This window comes from Bos javanicus, chromosome 4 (genome assembly GCF_032452875.1).
Source record: "Bos javanicus breed banteng chromosome 4, ARS-OSU_banteng_1.0, whole genome shotgun sequence".
NCBI lineage: Eukaryota > Metazoa > Chordata > Mammalia > Artiodactyla > Bovidae > Bos > Bos javanicus.
The window spans coordinates 62,806,856-62,829,381 of record NC_083871.1 but is presented as its reverse complement, the minus strand read 5'-3'; the positions used below and the strand labels follow the sequence as shown (position 1 = coordinate 62,829,381).

Sequence of the window (22,526 nt, the reverse complement as noted above, 5' to 3'; positions counted from 1 at the left end):
CAGAAGGCAACAGAAGAAAATGGGTCTGTGTTTGGATCGCCTTCCATAAAATCAAGAAATAAACCAGCCAGGAAAGGGATACTTTACTCAATCTTGGTGCCCCTTAGATTTTCAGGTTTCTAAGAAGCTTGAAATAAAGCTATGCCTGCTGAGAGAATGGAGATAAATAAAAGGCATGGAAGAAAGGATGGAGATGCTGTTCCTCAGCTGGCCATGAGAATGGGCCATTTCTGGATCTGCTTGATCTTTAAGATATGATTGCCATAGACAAGGGACTTCCCACGTGGCTCAGTAGTAAAGAAACACCTACCAAATGTAGAGGATATAGGAGACATGGGTTCAATCTCTGGGTCAGGAAGATCCCCTGTAGCAGGAAATGGCAACCTACTCCAGTATTCTTGCCTGTAAAGTCCTATGGACAGAGGAACCTGGTGGGATACAGTCCACAGGGGTCACAAAAAGTTGGACGAGAGTGAGTGAGCACCCATGCACGGCATGGACAAGACTCAACATACCAAGTGTTATACCAGCCCAGAGGCCCCAAGGAAGAGGTAGCCAACTGTCACCGAGGAAGAGAAAGGTTTCATATCAACATGATACATGGAGAATGGGCTAAAAAAATGTATTTTTAGGAAGCAAAGGAGACACAGAGAAATGGAAGACATCGGACCTTATGTTCACTCAAAGCCAACTACATATTAAGCATGGGATTGGGGTTAGTTTAGTTGGCTCCTCCTGTTGCTGACATGGAAGAAGGTGTATTGAGAGACACTGGAGTAGAGGGAGGCAGGATGGTGACGATAGAGGTGAAGAAGGCAGAGATAGATTGTGGGAGGCTTTGGATGCCCTGCTCAAGAGACTAGATAGCATCGTGTAGGAAAATGGAGGCACTGGAGGGTTTTTAAGCCAAGGAATGATTCTCTGTCCCAAAGCTCCAGTTCTGATGGCAAGTGGTATAGACATTCCAGATGGTAGCAAAGTGGAGATGTTTATAAGACTATGGCAATAAATCAGGCAAGAGAGGATAAGGAGTGTTTGTTCTGGCAGCACATATATTAAAATTAGAAGGATACAAAGAAAATTGTCATGGCCCCTGCATAAGGATGACACATTAATTTGTGCGTTCATGCATATTTCTGTGCTTAATGGATACAAAGTTTCAGCTGGGAAAGATGAGAAAGTTTTGGAGATGGATGATAGTGAGAGGTGCACAGCAATGTCAGTGTACTTAATGCCTCCAAACTGTACACTTAAAAATGGATAAAATGGTAAATTTTATGTTATATTTATTTCATCACAATAAAGAAGGTTCTAGATATTAAACAAGAAGATACTGTAAGGGTCTGAAGTGATGCTGAAGAGCAGAAGTGGAGAGGAAGGTACATATGATGGAGACATTTTGAAGGGACAATTCACAGAATTTGCTGATTAATTAGATGAAAAGAATCAGCAAGAAGGAAATAGATGTATTCACAGTTCTCTCTGATGTATGACTGTTACATCCTGAGAAGTGGCCGCATTTCGGAAATAAAGGGGCATCCTACTTATTAGTTTTCCTGGCTAACAGTAAAGCTGCTCCTGGCTTTCTACTTGCCTGACTGATCCTAGCGGGACAAGGTGGGGGTGACTAAGGCCCAAACCCCTAACACATAAAACCTTTCTTAATTTTCCACTGTGTATACGGTTGATAATCAACAAATACTTGAATTATTATTCAATTAAGCAGCAGGGTTGCAACTGTGGTACTCAATTATACTTGATGATATTATAACCTTTCCTTGTATTTCATTTATCTGGGAAAAAGTTTTCCTGATCTCACAAATATTCAACTTAGGGAAAAGAATAGACTCACTAGCAATTTGCTTTCTCATTTTTTCTTTCATGTAGACAAACAATTTCCAGAAAAGTCCCTGGGCAGGTATAGGAGGGGCGAATATGCTTCTCAAAGACCCTGAGCTTTCCTGGCAGACTCAGAGGAGGTTCTCTGAGCAGGGAAAAGCAATAAGGAGGGTTTTACCACAGTCATTAATTGAGTTATATTACAGAGACCATTAAAAGCAATTAGTGCTTTGTCAGCTACTGTGAACTAGAACTCTGATTTTTTTTTTTACCCAAGTGATTCTCAAGAGGGATGTTAGTGCAGTTTTAAAATGAAGCAGTGCTTTGTCTCAAAGTTTTTAGTCAAGGTTCTTAGTATATTAGAAATGTCAAATAACTAATTAAAGAAGGGTATGTTTATATTTATCAAAGGGGATAAAGGATACAAACTTTGCTAATGCTTTTGAGTCATTAGTCCTTTTTTCCTGTTCGGTGCAGATTTTGCTGCTATTGTTGTTGTTTAGTCGCTCAGTCGTGTCCGACTCTTTACAAACCCATGGACTGTAGCCCACCAGGCTCCTCTGTCCATGGGATTTCCCAGGCAAGAATACCAGAGTGGGTTGCCATTTCCTCCTCCAGGGGATCTTCCTAACCCAGGGATCAAACCCACGTCTCCTTTATTGCAGGCGGATTCTTTACCACTGGGTCACCAGGGAAGACCCTGGGTGCAGATTATATCATGCAATATTAGGTGTGATATCATGTGAAAAATGAAGAAGGAAGGGAAAGAAAATGACATTCATTGAGCCTCTGATAATTTTAAAACACTGTGTATAGCACTTTAAAGGTTGTCACATTTGATCCCTAAAAAACTCTTAAGTTTGCATTATTAACTTGATTTGATGGTCTAAACTAAGACCCAGTCTTTTAGTGGGTTCTGGCTGCTATGATAGAGCACCACAACACAGAGCAGGTGACTTGCAAACAACAGAAATATATTTCTCACAGTACTGGGGCCTAGAAGTCTGAAATCAGGTTGCCAGTTCAGTTGGGTGGGGCCTCCCTGGTGGCTCAGTGGTAAAGAATCCGCCTGCAATGCAGGAGATGTGGGTTTGACCCCTAAGTTGGGAAGATCCCCTGGAGGAGGAAATGACAATCCACTCCAGTATTCTTGCCTGGGAAAGAATACTGAGGAACTTGGCGGGCTACGGTCCGTGGGGTCGCAAAGGAGTAGGACATGAATTAGCAACGAGCATGAGCAGGAGCACGGTTGGGTGAGGGCTCTCTTCCAGGTTGCAGACTTCTTCTTGTAGCCTCACACGACAAAAATGTCACGAGAATTCTGTGGGAATATCCTCTTACAAGGGCATTAATCCCACTCATGAAGATGCAACCCTCCATATGACCTAAGCACCTCCCCAAAGTCCCATATCCTTATAACACCATATTGGACAGTAGGATTTCAACATATAAATTTGGGGAGGAGGGACACAATTCTTCCTGTTTCACTCAGTGTATTAGTTATTTATTTCTGGGTAACATATTATTATTTTAAGTCACCAGGTTCATGATAATTTATCTCTTAATGGGTTCGGGTTGCTTTAACTTATTATCTCACAGCTTCTGTGGGTCAGAGTCTGGACATGGTTTAACTGGGTCCTCTGCTTAGGTGTCTGCCAGGGCTGAGGTGTTATCAGAGGCTCAAGTAAGGAAGGATTTTCCTCCAAGTTTCCCTGGACTTCTGGCAGAATTGATTTCTTGGGGCTAAAGGACTCACAAAAGCTTGCTTCTTCAAAGCTAGCAATGCACTAGAGACACTAGCAAGACAGATCCTGCACACTTATGTAATCATAGACATCCCATCACTTTCACCCCAAAGCACTGATAAGCAAGTCACAGGTCTGGCCATACTCAAGGGGAGAGGATGACAGTGATGTGAACACCTGAGGCAGGAATTATGGAGTCGAGGAAAGCCTGTCAAGGCCATACAACCAGCAAATAATAGAGCTAGTTACAAATCTAAATTTTTCTGACCCCAGACCCTGTGTTTGGATTCCAGTCTCAGCTGTACCTCTGACCATCTGAATTATCTTGGAGAAATCACTTGATTTCACCCAGTCCAAGGCTCCTGACTTAAAAAAAAGCAGCGGCTGCCATCTACTGTGACTCTGTAATCAGGAAGGATAGGGGGGCAGACCACGGTTGAAAGACCCTTGCCTCCACATCTCACACCTGGGGGACTGCAGTGTCCTCAGCGTGAGGGCCCACCAGCCACTTTAATACTGTCTTTGGTCCTTTCCGCAGTGTCATCTATGCCATTGTGATCAGAACTATTTGGGTCAAAAGCAAAGCCTATGAGACAGTGATTTCCAACTGCTCAGGTAAGTCTTTCATCTGCATTACCAAATCTTTAGCTAATCTTGCTTCTGCAGAGGTTTTTCTCTAGCAAACATGAGCTGGGGTTTTACAGTTATAACAAGCCTGCTGTTATATCAGAGACCAGCTGGCACATCAGACCCCCCAAAAGCTGTTTCAGGCAGGCTTTGCCTTCTCCACATGGCTCTCCCAAAATCTGAGGAAGGAGGACTTTGGGTCTGGCTAAGCTGTGCCAGCAGAGCCCCTTGAAACAGCTCTAAGCCAGGGTCTGAGGGTAACCCTATCCTGGTGGGTTTGCAGAGAGGCACCCAAGAGGACTCTGGTATGAAAAGAGAGGACCGTGTAGGGAGGAGGCCACACGTTCAGCAAAACATGAGGACAGACATTTCTGCTTGGCTTAAATTTACAGAAAAACTGTCATCTAACCACAAAACAGTCCTGGGCCCTAGGACAGTCAAGGCAGAATACATGCCCTCCCCATGGTTTGAGCATACCCCACACAGCAGAACAAGCCCAAGACTGCCTGCTACAGCCCTTCCCCAAATCCCATTTCAGCAACCTTACTGCTGAGCACCACCTGCACAATAGGTGCTGAGACTTGGAGGCCCATCTGCTTCCCAGGCAGACACCTCTGGGCCTCTGACAATAACCTGAAGAGAACACAGCACACAAACATGCCCGAGAGAGAAGAGAACGTCTCCTGGGTGTCTAGTTACTATAAAATGGCTAGTTCTGAAAAAGGAGACCATGGAGTTTCCATGGACCAAGACCACACATATATATTCATTTTGCAAAAATTATCATCCATCTTTTACAAATGGAAATCATATTAATTTTAAATTATACATATCTATATAGATATATCATTGCATTGTCTGGGTAGGTTTTTGATTGAGTTGTCACTTAACAGAGTTCATGATCCTAGTTTGACAGCTCAAGTGAGGTAGGACCAGAGGGTTTTGGAAAGCCCAGAGCTCTAGGTTGGAGGGGAAACACAGGGAAAAGGAGGGTATTTTAGTGTGCTCAAGCTGCCATAACAATATACCACAGCAAGTGGCTTAAACAATAAATTTATTTTATCACAGTTCTAGAGACTGGAAACCCAAGATCGAGGTACCAGTCAATTCTGTTCCTGGTAAGAGCTCTCTTCTTGGATTGCAGATGGGCTTGCTGGCTTCTTGCTATCTACTCACAAAGCAGAGAGGAGAGACAGAAATCTTTCTACTGTCTCTTCTTATAAGGGCACTAATTCCATCATAAGATTCCTGTTCTCATCTAACTCTATTTCCCAAAGGCCCCATCTGCAAAAATTAATACCATCACATTGGGGGGTTAAGTCTTCAACTTATGAATTTTGTGATGACACAAATACACAAGGCATAACAGGGGAAGAGTCAGGGGAAAAAGTGAGAAGAGAGAGAGACAGTGGAAATAAACACACACCAACCAAATGAGAATAGACAAAGGCTATTTAGTCAAAGCTTGCTATAGCAAGGGAATCAGCCACCATCACTTGTCTTTTGACAGAAACACAAAAGCAGTCAGAGGAGTGGTAAAGCCTCAGATGTGCCCTGATTGGGGGCTATTGTCATGGGGAAGCTGTAAGTGTGCTGATCAAAAGCACAGCATCCTGTGTGATGGGTTAGGCATGCATATTTGGCTTTCTCTGGTTGATTTTAAGTTGACAATAGGGGCAAAAATTGAAGAGCTATCAGTCAGTAGTCAAGTCTTGGGTATTTGTGGTAGACTGTTCGAGGAGGTATTATTCAGTGTATGGACTCTGAGTTAGAAACAGTGGTCTGACTTTCTACGAGTCTGACTTGCATAGAGTAGGTTGGTTTCCTTGACTGGTTACTGTAGATAATGGGTTGGTTTCCTGGGTTGGTTGCTGCAGAGTGTGGGTCAAAGTTCCATCTTAAATATGATCTGGCTACTGTCCATTTGTTTGCTTAGTCTGTCAACACAGACTGACAAGACAGACAGTGCATCTACCGTCAGTTGGCAGTAATGCCTAACGCGGCTCCTGACCCCTCTCCTCATTCTGCAGGCACGGTCCCGGGATGAAGGAGTTAGGCCTTGTAATTCTGACTTGTCTTTTCCTCTCCTCGGCTGAGTTGACTGAAAAGGAATATTAAGGTGGTTATTGTTCTTGAGAGGTGCATGAGAAGGCACAAAGCCTTCTGCAGCTGTGCTCAGTCAGCCACTTCTGGGTCCTTTCCATACTTTACCTCCCTGAATCCTTACACAGCTCTGTAAGGTGGTATCATCATCTCTCTCTTACACATGGAAGACAGGCTCAAAGGTTAAGCAATTTGCTTGTTTTCATAGGTAGCTCATGATATATCAGCCTATGTTTTCTCTTCCACATCAGGCTGCCTCTCAGAAGAAAGAACATTACAGAAAGGAAGGTGGTGAATGACTGAAAAAAGCTCAATTTTTAAATTTTTTTTTTAATTATAAAACTCAAACTCAGGATTGTTGGCATGGCTGTCACCCGCCAGCCTCTCTGCTGAGCTCTGCCTTCAGAGCACTCTTCCAGAATCATCTCCCGAAGTGTTTTGATGTATTTAAAAATCTAAAAGGTGACCTAATTTTGCTTAAGTAGGCTGAGGTCTTCCTGTACTTTCAGATTTAAATCAGATTGGTTTAAACCCTTGTCTGTGATTTCTGCCAGTTCCAGGAGACTGGTGTGTCCTCTTTCACTGTCCCTCTGAGCTCTCACCCCACGGTCTCACCTCCAACAGCTCATCTGTTCCCTCTGCTCTTGATCCAATGAATCATGGAATCCATCTCGTTTCCTTAGGCTTGAAGTGATGAAGAGTTTCCACATTCTGTCAGCTACCCACCACTTGCGGGATCTCCCACTTTTATCTCAGCAGGGCTTTCACATCTGTGATTACCCTGTCTCTCTCCAGAGTCCCCCAGATCTCCCTGCTACTCAATTTTCTAGTTCCTGCACCCTTAGATGCCCCCATCCTCCAGTCCCTGAGATTTTATAAAGCTGCCAAGAGATCCATTTTCCACTGATATACAGTATGCCTCTCCTCTCCAAAGGTGGAAATGGCTACAATCAGTTTTTATTCTCTAGTACAAGTTTATATGTCCATCATATCAATTTTTTATTTGTCTATATCTTTGTATCAGCATCACTGACCCTTTTCTGGAATGAGGAGCAGAGAGTAGTTCCAAAAATCCTGTGTACTTTCTGTATCTTATTCATAAGCAGCTCGATTGTCAATCTCATTAGAGCCAAGTAACTCCAGAGTTGGCTAGGACAAAGGTTTCCACTGGTTTTAGTATTCCAGGATTACTGCCCATCAACAAGGGGAAATAAGCAATGATTAGTGTGAACAGAAGCTAACTTTGTAAACAAGGCTGCACAATTCAAGTTTCAGAATCATTCTTCTTCCTGGCAAGTATGTCTATTTTCTCTCCCTCAAGTCTGACAGAAAGGAAAAGAAATAACTATTTAATAAATGATCTACAGACTTTCCCCAAAACGAGTGCTTGGCAGGCGAGAGGTAGAGAATATGAGGTTTCCAATCCTGTAGGTTATCCTTTATAAATGAGCTTGCTTTGGATGCCCAGGGATGTTTACTCTTATAAAACAGAACATTTACTGCCTGTGGGCAGGAGATGGAAGAGGTGCACCCATGAAATGGACAAAGTGTAACATATCTGGATATAACTGCATCTGGCCAATATGACTTGGAAGATATGATGTGACCCATGCTATAGCCAAAGTACATGTTTCCAGTTAAATGGGGCAGAACAAGCTGAAGAAAAAAGTTTCTGATTAGGAGCAATTGGGTTAAAGTCCTGATCACTTCCAGCTAAATAAACTTAAAATAAGCGCTTTAAGTACTTTTCTTTATCAGTACGTGAGAGTGAAATGGCTTTTCTGCAAACAACTACCTTCAACAAAAGGCAAAAAAAAAAAAAAGTTGTTTAGCCACTAAGTCAGGTCTGACTCTTGCAACTCCTATGTATATACTGGAGCCTGCCAGGCTCCTCTGTCCATGGGATTTCCCAAGCAAGAATAATGGAGTGGGTTGCCATTTCCTTTTCCATGTGGAAAAAAAAAAAAATATATATATATATAATAAATGAAACTTATATATATATAGCATGTTTGTGGATAGCAAGATTCAGTTCTATAAAGATGTCTATTCTCCTCAAATGATTCACAGATTGATATAGTTAAAATCAAAATTCAAATGGGATGTTTTCTTAAGCTTGATAAGCCAATTTAAAAACATACATGGAAATTTCAAGAGTCAAGAAAAGCCAGGAAGACAGTTCTGGAGAATTACAACAAGGTAGTAAAAGTGTTAGTAGCTCAGTCGTGCCTGACTCTTTGCGACCCCATGGACTGCAGCCCACCAAGCTCCTCTGTCCATTAGATTTTCCAGGCAAGGACACTGCAGTGGGGTTGCCATTTCCTTCTCCAGGGGATCTTCCCAACCCAAGGATCAAACCCAGGTCTCCTGCACTGCAGGCAGATTCTTTACTGACTGAGCTACAAGGGAAGCCCAAGGTAGTAAAGGTTTAATGTATAAACACTGATTTATCATAAAGTTAGAGTGACTAATAGAGTATGGTATAGACACAATTCAATAGGGAAAAAAAAAAAAGCTCCCAAAGAGACCCACACATATAATATAAGCACTTGATATACGACAGAAGATCATAGGGTAATCAATTAATTGGATCTTCACCTCAATTCATCAATTCAGTTCAGTTCAGTTCAGTTCAGTCACTCAGTCGTGTCCAACTCTTTGTGACCCCATGAATCGCAGCACGCCAGGCCTCCCTGTCCATCACCAACTCCCGGAGTCCACCCAGACTCACGTCCATCGAGTCCGTGATGCCATCCAGCCATCTCATCCTCTGTCGTCCCCTTCTCCTCCTGCCCCCAATCCCTCCCAGCATCAGAGTCTTTTCCAATGAGTCAACTCTTCACAGGAGGTGGCCAAAGTACTGGAGTTTCAGCTTTAGCATCATTCCCTCCGAAGAAATCCAGGGCTGATCTCCTTCAGAATGGACTGGTTGGATCTCCTTGTAGTCCAAGGGACTCTCAAGAGTCTTCTCCAACACAACAGTTTAAAAGCATCAATTCTTCAGCGCTCAGCCTTCTTCACAGTCCAACTCTCACATCCATACATGACCACAGGAGAAACCATAGCCTTGATTAGACTAACCTGTGTTGGCAAAGTAATGTCTCTGCTTTTGAATATGCTATCTAGGTTGGTCATAACTTTCCTTCCGAGCAGTAAGCGTCTTTTAATTTCATGGCTGCAGTCACCATTTGCAGTGATTTTGGAGCCCCCCAAAATAAAGTCTGACACTGTTTCCACTGTTTCCCCATCTATTTCCCATGAAGTGATGGGACCGGATGCCATGATCTTCATTTTCTGAATGTTGAGCTTTAAGCCACATTTTTCACTCTCCACTTTCACTTTCATCAAGAGGCTCTTTAGTTCCTCTTCACTTTATGCCATAAGGGTGGTGTCATCTGCATATCTGAGGCTATTGATATTTCTCCCAGCAATCTTGATTCCAGCTTGTGTTTCTTCCAGTCCAGCATTTCTCATGATGTACTCTGCATAGAAGTTAAATAAGCAGGGTGACAATATACAGCCTTGACATACTCCTTTTCCTATTTGGAACCAGTCTGTTGTTCCATGTCCAGTTCTAACTGTTGCTTCCTGACCTGCATACAGATTTCTTAAGAGGCAGATCAGGTGGTCTGGTATTCCCATCTGTTTCAGAATTTTCCACAGTTTATTGTGATCCACACAGTCAAAGGCTTTGGCATAGTCAATAAAGCAGAAATAGATCTTTTTCTGGAACTCTCTTGCTTTTTTGATGATCCAGCGGATGTTGGCAATTTCATCTCTGGTTCCTCTGCCCTTTCTAAAACCAGCTTGAACATCAGGAAGTTCACGGTTCACATATTGCTGAAGCCTGGCTTGGAGAATTTTGAGCATTACTTTACTAGGGTGTGAGATGAGTGCAATTGTGTGGTAGTTTGAGCATTCTTTTGCATTGCCTTTCTTTGGGATTGGAATGAAAACTGACCTTTTCCAGTCCTGTGGCCACTGCTGAGTTTTCCAAATTTGCTGGCATATTGAGGGCAGCACTTTCACAGCATCATCTTTCAGGATTTGGAATAGCTCAACTGGAATTCCATCACCTCCACTAGCTTTGTTCGTAGTGATGCTTTCTAAGGCCCACTTGACTTCACATTCCAGGATGTCTGGCTCTAGGTCAGTGATCACACCATCATGATTATCTGGGTCATGAAGATCTTTTTTGTACAGTTCTTCTGTGTATTCTTGCCACCTCTTCTTAATATCTTCTGCTTCTGTTAGGTCCATACCATTTCTGTCCTTTATCAAGCCCATCTTTGCATGAAATGTTCCCTTGGTATCTCTAATTTTCTTGAAGAGATCTCTAGTCTTTCCCATTCTGTTGTTTTCCTCTATTTCTTTGCATTGATTGCTGAGGAAGGCTTTCTTATCTCTACTTGCTATTCTTTGGAACTCTGCATTCAGATGCTTATATCTTTCCTTTTCTCCTTTGCTTTTTGCTTCTCTTCTTTTCACAGCTATTTGTAAGGACTTCCCAGACAGCCATTTTGCTTTTTTGCATTTCTTTTCCATGGGGATGGTCTTGATCCCTGTCTCCTGTACAGTGTCACGAACCTCAGTCCATAGTTCATCAGGCACTCTACTTATCAGATCTAGGCCCTTAAATCTATTTCTCACTTCCACTGTATAATCATAAGGGATTTGATTTAGGTCATACCTGAATGGTCTAGTGGTTTTCCCTACTTTCTTCAATTTAAGTCTGAATTTGGCAATAAGGAGTTCATGGTCTGAGCCACAGTCAGCTCCTGGTCTTGTTTTTGCTGAATGTATAGAGCTTCTCCATCTTTGGCTGCAAAGAATATAATTAAATACCAGGGAAATTTGAAACTTAGATGTGAAATGTAAGACTTTAAAATTTCTTTAAAGACAATGAAGGATGTTATCTTTATGACACTGGAATAAGAAAGGATTTCTTAAACAAGAGACAAGATGCATTAAACCAAAAAAGTGATAAATAAATTTGACTCTATTTATATTTAAAAGTCAAGCCAAAAAGTAGGAGAAGCTATTTGCAATACATTATCTAGGAAAAGATTAGTATCTAGAATGTATGAAGAATTCTTAAGATTCAATAAAAATATTTTTTAAAATGATAAATAGAAGAAAAATGAGGAAGACACAAATACATTTCGTAAGAGGGAAAAGAGAAATAGCCAAAAACAAGGTTCTCAACCTCACTGATACATGAGGAAAGTATACATTTAAACTTCAACTAGGTATAATTTGTCAGTCACAGGACTGGTAAAGTTTTAAAATCTGGTATTTCTAAGTATTAACAAAGATATAAACCTCATGGTTTATCTAGCAATATCATTCCTAAAAATCTTAGTAGACTTCTGACTTATTTGCTTCCAGTCAGCTTCACCAGCAACCATATCCACACAATCTTTCTGAAAATAATTCTCAGGTCTGACTAGTTTCTTTGCTTCCTTATTCAGTCCCCTAGAATAGAAGCTAGCTTGAGGTCATCTGAAACAGTAGGTGGGAGGCCACATCCTCAGTCTGCCTTTCCTCTCAGGAATGATCCTGAATGGATCATTGCTGGTGTAAACTTCTCTTACAACTGAATTTGGATACTGGCTTCATTGGCATAAGATGTGCACAGTCAAAAGGTATACACGTTTGCTTTAGCAGTCCGTTCGCATTTTCAATTTGCATTGGGCCATACAAAGTATGTACTTGGTGCTATGAAGACAAGAAACAATCAGATTCCAAAATTTAAGGGGCTTCCTGTGGTAAAGAATCCATGAAATGGGTTTGATCTCTGGTCCAGGAAGATCCTACATGCCATGTGGCAGCTAACCCTGTGTGCCACAACTATTGAGCCCATGCTCTAAAGTGCAGAGGTCACAACTATTGAGCCCACGTGCTGCAACTACTGAAGCCCAGTGCCCTAGAGACCATGCTCTGCTATAAGAGAAGCAACTGCAATGTGAAGCCCAGGCACCACAACCACAGAGTATCCTCTACTCCCCGCCACTAGAAAAAGCCCAAGTCCAGCAGTGAAGACCCAGCATAGCGAAAAAATAAATAAAATTTTTTTTAAAGTTTCCAAATTTTAGGACTTTCCCTAACTTCCTTCATTTTTGTTCATACTCCAACCAACTCTTGTCTGAGTTCATCTCTTTTTTCCTAATACTTTGCTAAACACAGCCGGTGGCAATCAACACACACTATTAACATTCTGTTTACCAACTGAGATAGTTAATTTTCTGTGTCAACTTGATTGTGCTAGCAAGATAGCTGGTAAAACGTTATTTCTAAGTGTGTCTAGAGGGCATTCCTGGAAGCATGTGAATCTGCACACTAAGTAAAGAAGGCAGGCCTCACCAATGACAGTGAGAATCATCCAATCCACTGAGGGCCAGAATAGAACTAAAAGCAAAGGAAGGGCAAATTTGCTTGAGCTGGGACATCCATCTTGTCCTCCTCTCTTCCTGGGACCTAAGACTAGGACAAAGATTTACACTATTGGGTGCCTGATTCTCCAGCGTTTTGACTTAGATGTACATCATCGTCTCTCCTGGTTTTCATGTTTTTGGATTTGGGCTGAATTAGACCATCAGACCTCTTGGTTCTGCAGACAGCAGATTATGGAATTTAGCCTCCATAACTGCATGAGTCAATTTCTATAATAAATTTCCACATATACATGGATATAGCTACCGATAGAGACATATATGTTCTCTTTCTCTGGAGAATCCTAACTCTATACCACCTTTGTACTCTCCCTGGGGGTCCAGTCTCAGTAAGCACACAACCTGCCTTCCCTTTATAACACTTCTAGCCAGTGCATCTCTACCGTCCCAGCTTTCCCTATCGGTCTCCTCACTACCTGCTCCCTGCCTAGAGGCCAATGCTGCATGCTGTAGGTTTGCATTATGACAGCACTGCATGTGAAGCTTCAATCTCTGCTTTAGTTAAGGAAGCACTAGCAGCTATATTAGAGAAAGCCTCAAATATAGTAACCTTAACAAAAGAGAAATTTGTTTCTTCTTCAGTTAAAGTCAGTTAAAGTCGAATTGACAGTAAAGGTCAACGGGAAAGACACACAGTCATTCAGAAACTCAAAATGACAATGCTGCTACTCTTTACCAAATGGCTACTAAGGTATGGCTTAGCATCAGTATCCAGCAGATTGGGGATGAGGGAAGACAGCACGAAGGATTACTCAGGGAGTTTATCGGAGCCAGGCCTGAGTTCTCTCCATGTTCCTTATAGGCAGAACTTAATCATGTGACTACCCCCAGCTGAAAGGAAAACTAAGATCATGGCATCCGGTCCCATCACTTCATGGCAAATAGATGGGGAAACAATGGAAACAGTGATAGATTTTATTTTCTTGGGCTCCAAAATCACTGTGGATGGCGACTGCAGCCATGAAATTAAAAGACGCTTGCTCCTTGGAAGAAAAGCTATGACCAACCTAGACAGCCTATTAAAAAGCAGAGACATTACTTTGCCGACAAAGGTCCATCTAGTCAAAACCATAGTTTTTCCAGTGGTCATGTATGGATGTGAGAGTTGGATCATAAATAAAACTGAGCACCAAGGAATTGATGCTTTTGAACTGTGGTGTTGGAGAAGACTCTTGAGAGTCCCTTGGACTGCAAGGAGATCAAACCAGTTAATCCTAAAGGAAATCAGTCCTGAAGATTCATTGGAAAGACTGATGCTGAGCTGAAGCTCCAATACTTCGGCCACCTGATGCGAAGAGCTGACTCATTAGAAAAGACTCTGATGCTGGGAAAGACTGAAGGCAGGAGGAGAAGGGGACCACAGAGGATGAGATGGTTGGATGGCATCACCGACTTGATGGACATGAGTTTGATGAACATGCAGTCCATGGGGTTACAAAGAGTCAGACACGACTGAGTGAGTGAACTGAAATGAATAACCCCTGCTGAAAAGGAGGCTGGGAAATGTCATCTCTCTGTGGGCCCTGGGGGCAAAGGAAAGAATTTGGTGGATAGCTAACCTGTCTGCCACAATTATTTTGGGTCTGCCAGGGTTCCTGGTTCCACCTGAACTGAGGAGCTGAGGAATAGACAAGGCTGTGAGTTAGGTGAGTTAGGTCATACTTCCTTGTATCTATGACCTTCTGTTTTAAAAAAAGAAAACACACACAAGGAAAGGAAGTGGAGGTGGCCAAAGTTCTGAGCTAAGTAGATGAGACATAATGTGCTAAAAATAGTTCACATTAAGTTTATGTTCATAAGGAGGTCATCAATGATCAGAAATTAAAAATAAATTATAAGTTCAAAATTTTTGGAAATCAGACATAATTGTTAAAATGTTCAATTTTTTAAATTAATCTGAAATACATGAAGTTACCAACATATGAAAAAATAATGACTTTAAAATATTATCAGGTAGATTCCTTATTAACAAACAAATCACCAGGACTCTTGCAGGTCTACTTATGCCTACCCTCAGCCCCAACCAGACAGGAAGAAATTCTGCTTCATTTAAAATCTCAGAAAAAAAAAATAAAAAATAAAATCTCAGGACATCAGTGTTCCCCCTTCAGAGGCTCAGCCCACAAAAAAAAAAAAGGGGAGGGGGGTTACCAGGGGCTCTGCAAGTGGCATGAAGCATGGGAAAGGAAAGGAACAGCGACAGGCCACTTCGGATTCATCCTTGAACTAAGACAGCCCAAGGCAGCATCCTGCTTCCAGTCCAAAATCTAATCCACCCACTGCCTCTAGGCTACCCCCTATTAATGCACAGTGACAGCTGAATTTAACTGCTTTTCACTCCTGCTCAGCTCCAAGGCCTGAGGGGAAATAATCCTTTTATCTCCCAATAAAGGAGAATTACTGGGATTTTGCAGCTCATCTCACTTTGAAGAGCCATCTCCAGGAGCTAGAGGTTTTGCATTTCCTAGAGTGGTCAGATTAAAGACGCTTTTCACTGATCTCATTGGGAGATGGAATGGTAGGAGTTGATTATATTGTCACCCAGTTGCCCTGTGGAAAGTACTGCAAGTTTCCATTTTAAACAGATTTCAGAGCACAAATGTCATTCTCAAAAAGTTTTTCTGAAAAACTAAGTCTTCAGAGCCATGCTGTTTAGGAGCCAGCTGTTACACCAGCAAATGGAGATACTTTGAAAAGATATGATTTGATCTGCTGTCTTTTTTACTTGCCCCCATGGCTATAATCCCATCCTGATAATTATCTGATGTATATAAATTCTATATACAGATAATATTCAGTAGTAGCCTATCTAAATATAGTAATGAGTATTCCCAGGTGATTCAGAGGTAAAGAATCCGCCTATCAAGCAGGAGGCTTGGGAAAATCCCCCGGAGAAGGAGTTGGCAACCCTCTCCAGTATTCTTGCCTGGAGAATCCCATGGACAGAGGAGACTGGTGGGCTACAATCCATGGGGTCACAGAAGAGTTGGATATAACAGAGTGACTAAACAACAACAACAAATGTAGTAATATTTTCTGTTCACTTCCATAAAGGCAGCTCATTCCTCCTGAAATACTGTTAAAATCTCATTCATCCCAACTAATAAGGAAATTGACATTCTCGCTATGGGGCTTGGCACCTTGAATACATTATTTTATTTTAATCTTCAAGACAACTCTGTGAATTAGGTGTTTTATGCTTCATTTTTGAAAGTGGGAAACTGACGCTGGGAACAGTAGGCAATTTGCATGACACCACTAGTAAGCTGTGCAGCTTGAGTGTGTATTCAGGTTTGATCTTGAAGTCTGTATCCTTCCCAAGATACTACTTTGGAAATCAGGGCTTCAACCTTGGCACTGTCAGTATTTTGAACTAGATAATTCTTCTTTTGTGGGGGACTGTCCTGTGCATTGAAGGATACTTAGCAGCATTCCTGGTCTCTGCCCACTAGATGCCTGGAACACCCACCCCAACCATTGTGACAATCAAAAATGTGTCCAATCATAACCCCAGGGGTAATATTTCCCCACCTAAAAACCACTGCTATAAACACTCCTTAAGTATTTTCTCCCTTATACCACTGAAATTTTGTGCTTCTGTGAAATGCACGGAACAATCTGAAGGCCCTAATAGTGCCTAAGAGTGGCCTCCCAGGGTAGACATCAAGAAATAAAAATCAGTTATATAATTAAATATAGCATTTCAGTTCACTGCACAGAAAAACCCCTTATTCCTATTATTCCTGCTAACAGCTTGTCTTCTCCAATGAGTAAGCATTCAAACTGTGAAAACAGACAGAAGCTTCGATGACTTGCAGCTGCCTCAGAAACTCAGCCCAAACTCCTCAGGGAGACATTCAAGGTCTTCCTACTTTGGCCTCAGTCCTTCTCCCCACCCTCAAACCAGCGTCCTTTCAGGCTCCAGCCAAGCGAGATGACTCACCAAGATTCTAACACTTCCTACATGTTCTCATTTCCCTGTCTTGGCTGAGGACTTCCCCTCTGCTTCAGGCATCTTTCCCAATCCTACGCCCCCACCCCCAGCTTGGCCTTGGGGATTTCCGCCTCTGCCTTGTGGCCACCTCTGCATTACAGTGGGGGAATGGCTTCTTTCTTCGTTCATACTTGGTTTTTGGTTTTAGTCTCTCTCATCTCACCCAGCCTCATGCTGAGTGATCTTTCCTGCTGGATTGAAAGTTCCCAGAGAAGAGGAACTCTATTTTAGCCTGTTTTGTTCAGTTCTTATCGCTTGGTGGGTTGGGCTGGATTGGATTGCAGACAGGGTAGAATAAATAGTGCAAAGGTAAATTTCACACCAGTTTCCATGAGGATTTAAATACATTTCAAACGTGACAGCTGAAGGTGTAGTGAGGACCAGTGAGCATGGTAGCCGGGCTCTAGGGTAGTCCTATCTCGTATGACTTAGGTGTGCCTGGGTGGGCCTCTGATCTCGGCCACCACTAGGCTTGTGTCCCTTGAGCCTTAATCAGTGGCACTCACCTGAGGGTGTGTGGGGCTGGCCTTCTGTCCATGCCTGTCCCTCACTGAGGGTCTGCTTATGTCCAGAGGGAGGGCATCTTTTCCCAACTTTCACAAAGGTACCAAGAGGGCTGGTAGAAGCCATGATAGTAAAAAACTCTCTCACAGCTTCAAGGTACCCTGCGTCAAGTGCCACCATTCCCAAATGTGCCATTTAACGACTCCTTCTACTAAGAACTACTGCACTGAATTCTGCCCGTCCTAATCAGTCATTTGTTTTACCACCACTCCTTGACTAGAGACGAGTTTATATTAATTCATTCAATAAATATTAATTAATCATTCACTAGTTTAGAGGATACAGGAGTGAGGAAAACAAAGTCTCTGTCTCCATCAAGCTTACATTCTAGTGGATTCCTAAATTTAATCCTTACATGTTTAGTATCAAACAACCCACATAAGATTAAAGTTATAACGAGGCTCTTATTTGGAACAGGTTTTATTATATCTCTGGCTTGAGCTTTTGTTGAGAGTGGGATTTCTGAGTTACATGAGTAAGTTCATCTGGGGTAAGATTTCTAGGAAAACTGCTTTGTCCTAGGTTGCTGAGGGGACAAGACCAATGTCTCAGCGTCGCCCCCTGTGGTCACCTGGCTCATTCCAGATTCAGTTGATTCAGGGCATCCAGCCAAGTCTCTTGAGAGTCTGGATGTCCCAATGCATTTGCATTTTACATTAAGCTGCTAACTGAGCAGTTTCTAGCATCCAGCCCATTTACTCTGAATATGTCAAAGGGCAGGGCGGGGGACGGGGGGTTCCTCCTGGGCATAGGTGAGGAGGATCTAGGTGGTCCCATGACAACTGTGGGTCTAACCTACAGTGTTCCTATTGGCAGAAGCAGGACTTCACTTAATGGTTCGCTTTTTGCATCTGCAGATGGAAAGCTGTGCACCAGTTACAACCGAGGGCTCATCTCAAAGGCAAAGATCAAGGCCATCAAGTATAGTATTGTCATCATTCTTGGTAAGCAGCATCCCTCCTCGTGTTGTAAAACTGTGGACATTCCAATAACAAATTTGTACCTGGGACCTGGTGACACAAAGTACACACAAGGAAAAAATCTGTCTATGGGAACTTCTGCCTTTTCCCAATTAGAAAGGAATATGTGTGTGGAGCTTATCAGTGTCACTGCAGCTCCCTCACGGGCCAATATTTGGTTTCCTATATCTATCTTTATGAATATTGTTGTCCAACACAGCCAGGGGATGCATAATGTGGAGGAAAAACCTAATTAAGACATTACTAGCTGAAGCTGATGCTCACCATCATCTAGTTGACCCAGTTGCTTTTCTGAAGGCATACACTCCCCAGAGCTGAAGTTCAACAACCAAGGAAGACAGAAGCAGCATTCCATTTCTTCGGATATTTAATTTCAAGGTCACCATAAATTCTTCCCTAATGGATGCCTTATCTTCCCTGCTCGCTCCTGTCATTTTCCCTTTCTTTTTGTTTTTTTGGTCTCTCTACTCTTAAGACCCATAAAGTCACCTCGTCCAAGAAAAAAAGGTATTTCTAGAGCACCTAATATATGTCAGATTGGTGTTATATTCTTTGTCATTCCCAAACCTTCAAAACTTCCTCCCCCTTTCGTCCCCTCAGTTAATGGCCCTGATTCTTATTTCACAAGGAAAACACTCTTCCCAGAACAGAACTTCCTCATTCACCTGTCTTGATATGCATGGACCTACCTGCATCTCTGCCTTTTCTCCTATTACTATGGATAAACTATCTCTGCTCCTTAATCCAAAATGCACTTGAGCTATCCCATTCCTCCCTGCGCCTGTGAACTCAAGAATCCTCTTCCTGCAATCATCTCCTCTCCCCCACAGATATCCCCCTTGACTGGATCATATGCACATACACACACTGTAACAGCTCCCTCTATAAACTCCCCAGTAACAGACCCTCTTCTTTAACACTCTCCTTTCTAGCAGACCTCCTCCCCTTTTCATCTCTCATTCTCTGGAGCCTATTTCTATTAGCTTTCTTTCCTATTACTCTAGTACAGGCATACTTATCAAGGTAACCACAGCCAACAAAATGCCAGATGTCAATACTCAGTCTTGAGTTGATTTCCAAACAACATTTGCTCAGTTCTTCTTTGGAACACGTCCTTTGCTTAGAAATTATATCTATGATTTCTACTTGAAATTTTTTTATAATTCTACTTGAAATTTTTATTTATGATAAGCTTAGCATACTCAACATGAAAAACCAGAAGCCTCAGCATGCTTTCTTATCTCCTCCAAGTTTACTCATCCTCCTGTGTTCCCAAGTTTAGTAAATGACTTCATCTTTCATCCACACCAAAAACCTAAGGGTCATCTGTCTGTCATTATTCTACTTCTCTTCCACGCCACATATCTAGTCTATCAGTAAGGCACAGAAACTTTACCTACAAAAGAAATCTCAAAATCAACCATTTTTCAGCATCTATACAATTATTTCCTTGATCTAAGCTCCTACCAACTTCTGCCTGGAACACTGGAACTGCAACTGATCTTCTCTTAATCCTTCTCTGTAAAGCAGATAATGTGATCTTTTTAAAAATGTTAATCAGACACTATCACTACCCTGCAAACTCACCTATGGATTCCCATTACACTGGAATAAAATCTTACTTTTTCCCATGTCTTACACAGTGTGTGTGATCTGTCCTCCAGCCAAGTATCCAGCCCCATGCCCCTGTTCTCTTCCTTGCCCATTCTATGTATAACAGGCACACTGGTTTTCTTGCTCTTTCTTCAAATGTCAACTTGTTCATACCTTGCAATATTTCCCACCTGAAATGCCCCACCTTCAGATGGTGGCATGGCTCATCCATGCCATGGCTTAACATCATCTTGCTTTCCAACAATACACCACCTCTTCAGAAAGGCCTCCTTGGCAAGTCTTAAATGTCTCTCCTATAGTCTTTATCCTACTTTATTTTTTCTTCATATTTCTACTTCCACTTGACAGTATAGGGTATATATTGATCTGCTTATTGTCTATCTCCCCTGCTGGCAAAATCCCCACAAGCAATGACTTTCACTTTTGTTTTCCTTACATTATCTCCAAGGGCTTACAGGGTCCATGCACACTGTGCTTAATTAATATCTGTTGAAAGAACAAATGGGGATATGCATGAAGGAAAAGATTTGTGCCATTCCCTTTTTTACTTAGCTCAAAATACTACCCCTCCCTACCCACCTTGCGGTTCTTAAGAGCTCTGGGAGCATAGCTCTCATGTTAGGTCTGCTAGTACATTAAGTCACCAGAACTGTCCATCTCACCTTTCTAAAATGCATCTGCAAAATACCAAACAGACCACATGCCGTGTGACTTAGCCAGGAGAATACACTCACAAAACAACATTGCAGGCAGACCTGGGGATAGAGCACATACCACCCACTGGGGCTCAGAATCCTTTCCTAGAAGCTTCTGAAGTAGATCAGAGATTATCTGCTTTCCCAGACAATCAGGAGCATGATACACATTCCCTGGATGTTGAGTCAGGAAGCATATCTTATATATGTGTTTCAGAGCCAGTACAGCCTTTTATAATCAGGAGCCATATATATAAGCACTGGATTCCCTTTAGTCAGAGAGCAAGAAAGTCCACAAGGAGGTCAGCCATGTCAGTGATCCAATCAGACCAAAATGCTCCTTCCTATAACAAATATTTTGTAATGCCCCTCTACCACTCTGAAATGAAATGTATACAAAAACCTATGAACCTAACATAATTCTTAACAGAGCAACGTATAACATAAAGAGAGACTAGGAAGAAAATAATTGATAACAAAATAATATAGATTTCAATATATAAATACTTGGATATAGTCCTTAGTAGAATAAAGAAGTAATAATAGTTACAAATGCAAACCAATGCAGGTGTGTTTTCATGGAGACATAAAAAATAAAGCAGTATTGCTGTCAGTGACTTTATTTTCCCAGTAGGTGAACAAATCCTGCTAAAGTTCCAAATTAAACAAAGTAATCTTTCCTCTATTTGCAAGGGAATTGGACTTCTGGAAAACTCAGTATTTATTTAAAATATTGTGGTCATATATAAAATAGAATCAGGTTTTTAGACTGGGGTCATTATAAACAGATTCTCTGCTCCATAAATGTCCAAATGGGCATTTGAAGGATGTATGAGACGTGGGTGGGGCTGGCTGCATGATGCAGGGGGACAGGTATCCCTAGGAAAACCAGAACCAACACACAACACACACAAATATATGCACACGTGTTTTCAAAATTCCCCAAACAGAAGCTCTGCCCCTCCATGCCCCAGAACTACTATCTGCGCCAATGCCTGGCTTTACCACCAGAGCCCAGAATGTTCAGTGGTCTTTGTGTTACAACTGTTCCCTTTTAACAGATTGTCAAGGTCAAGGAGGGAAAAAAAACATGTGTCAGTCAAAGAGTTATGGCGACAAGCTGATTCCTGCAGTCAGATGGCAAAGGAAGCCTGACTTCCCTGAGGAAAAAGCCTATGACTGAGAAAGCGAAGAAAGAGAGTGGAGAGGATGGGGCAAGAAAGTAAGAGAGAGCACATGTGGGTTCCAGTCAACCCCAAGAAGGTTTATCTCTGTGGTATTAATCTGTGTTCTCCAGAGAAATTATATATATATATACATACACACATACATACCTATATATATACACATATACATACCTATATATATATATTAAGATATTTATTGTAAACAATTGGCTCATTTGACTGTGAAGCTGAAAAGTCCCCAGATCTCCAGATCCAGGAGAGCTAATGGTGTCGTCTCAGTCTGAGTCAAAGTATGAAGGCCAAAGAGGATCAAAGTCTTAGCCAGAAGACGGTCAAGCAAACAGAGTGACTCCTCTCTCACTCACCCTTTTTATTGTATTCAAACCTATGGATAGATCACTGCCCACCCACACTGGGGAGGACAACTTACTTTTCTTAATCTACAAATTCAAATGTTAATCTCATTCAGAAATACTCTGAGAACACAGAAATAATCAGAAGTAATGATTAACAAAAAAATTTGGCATCCTATGACCTAGTCAAGGTGGCACATAAAATTGGCCATCGCACTCTGGGTCTCCATTTCTCATCTCCTTCCTCTGAGGATTTGGATGCAAGCAGAATCAGGGTCTCACGCATACTAATGCACTTGGTAAGGGGTATATAATGTGGGTGTTGCCTGGAAAGGCTGACTTGGAAATGGAAAATAAAATTGAGAATCTTGTG

At 42.0% G+C, this 22,526-nt stretch overlaps 1 protein-coding gene and 1 non-coding gene across 2 annotated transcripts in view; both read left to right on the top strand.

Annotated features, from left to right (window-relative positions):
- NPSR1 (neuropeptide S receptor 1) overlaps positions 1 to 22,526 on the top strand; it is a 152,951-nt gene that overhangs the window by 128,601 nt on the left and 1,824 nt on the right. Inside the window, exons 6-7 of the mRNA XM_061414162.1 lie at positions 4,123 to 4,199; positions 18,182 to 18,268. Of these exons, the coding sequence (XP_061270146.1) occupies positions 4,123 to 4,199; positions 18,182 to 18,268 (164 nt within the window). The remainder of the gene's footprint in view (positions 1 to 4,122; positions 4,200 to 18,181; positions 18,269 to 22,526) is intronic.
- Positions 1,032 to 1,138, top strand: LOC133247008 (U6 spliceosomal RNA). The gene has a single exon (XR_009736245.1). It is a non-coding gene; the product is annotated as a U6 spliceosomal RNA (small nuclear RNA).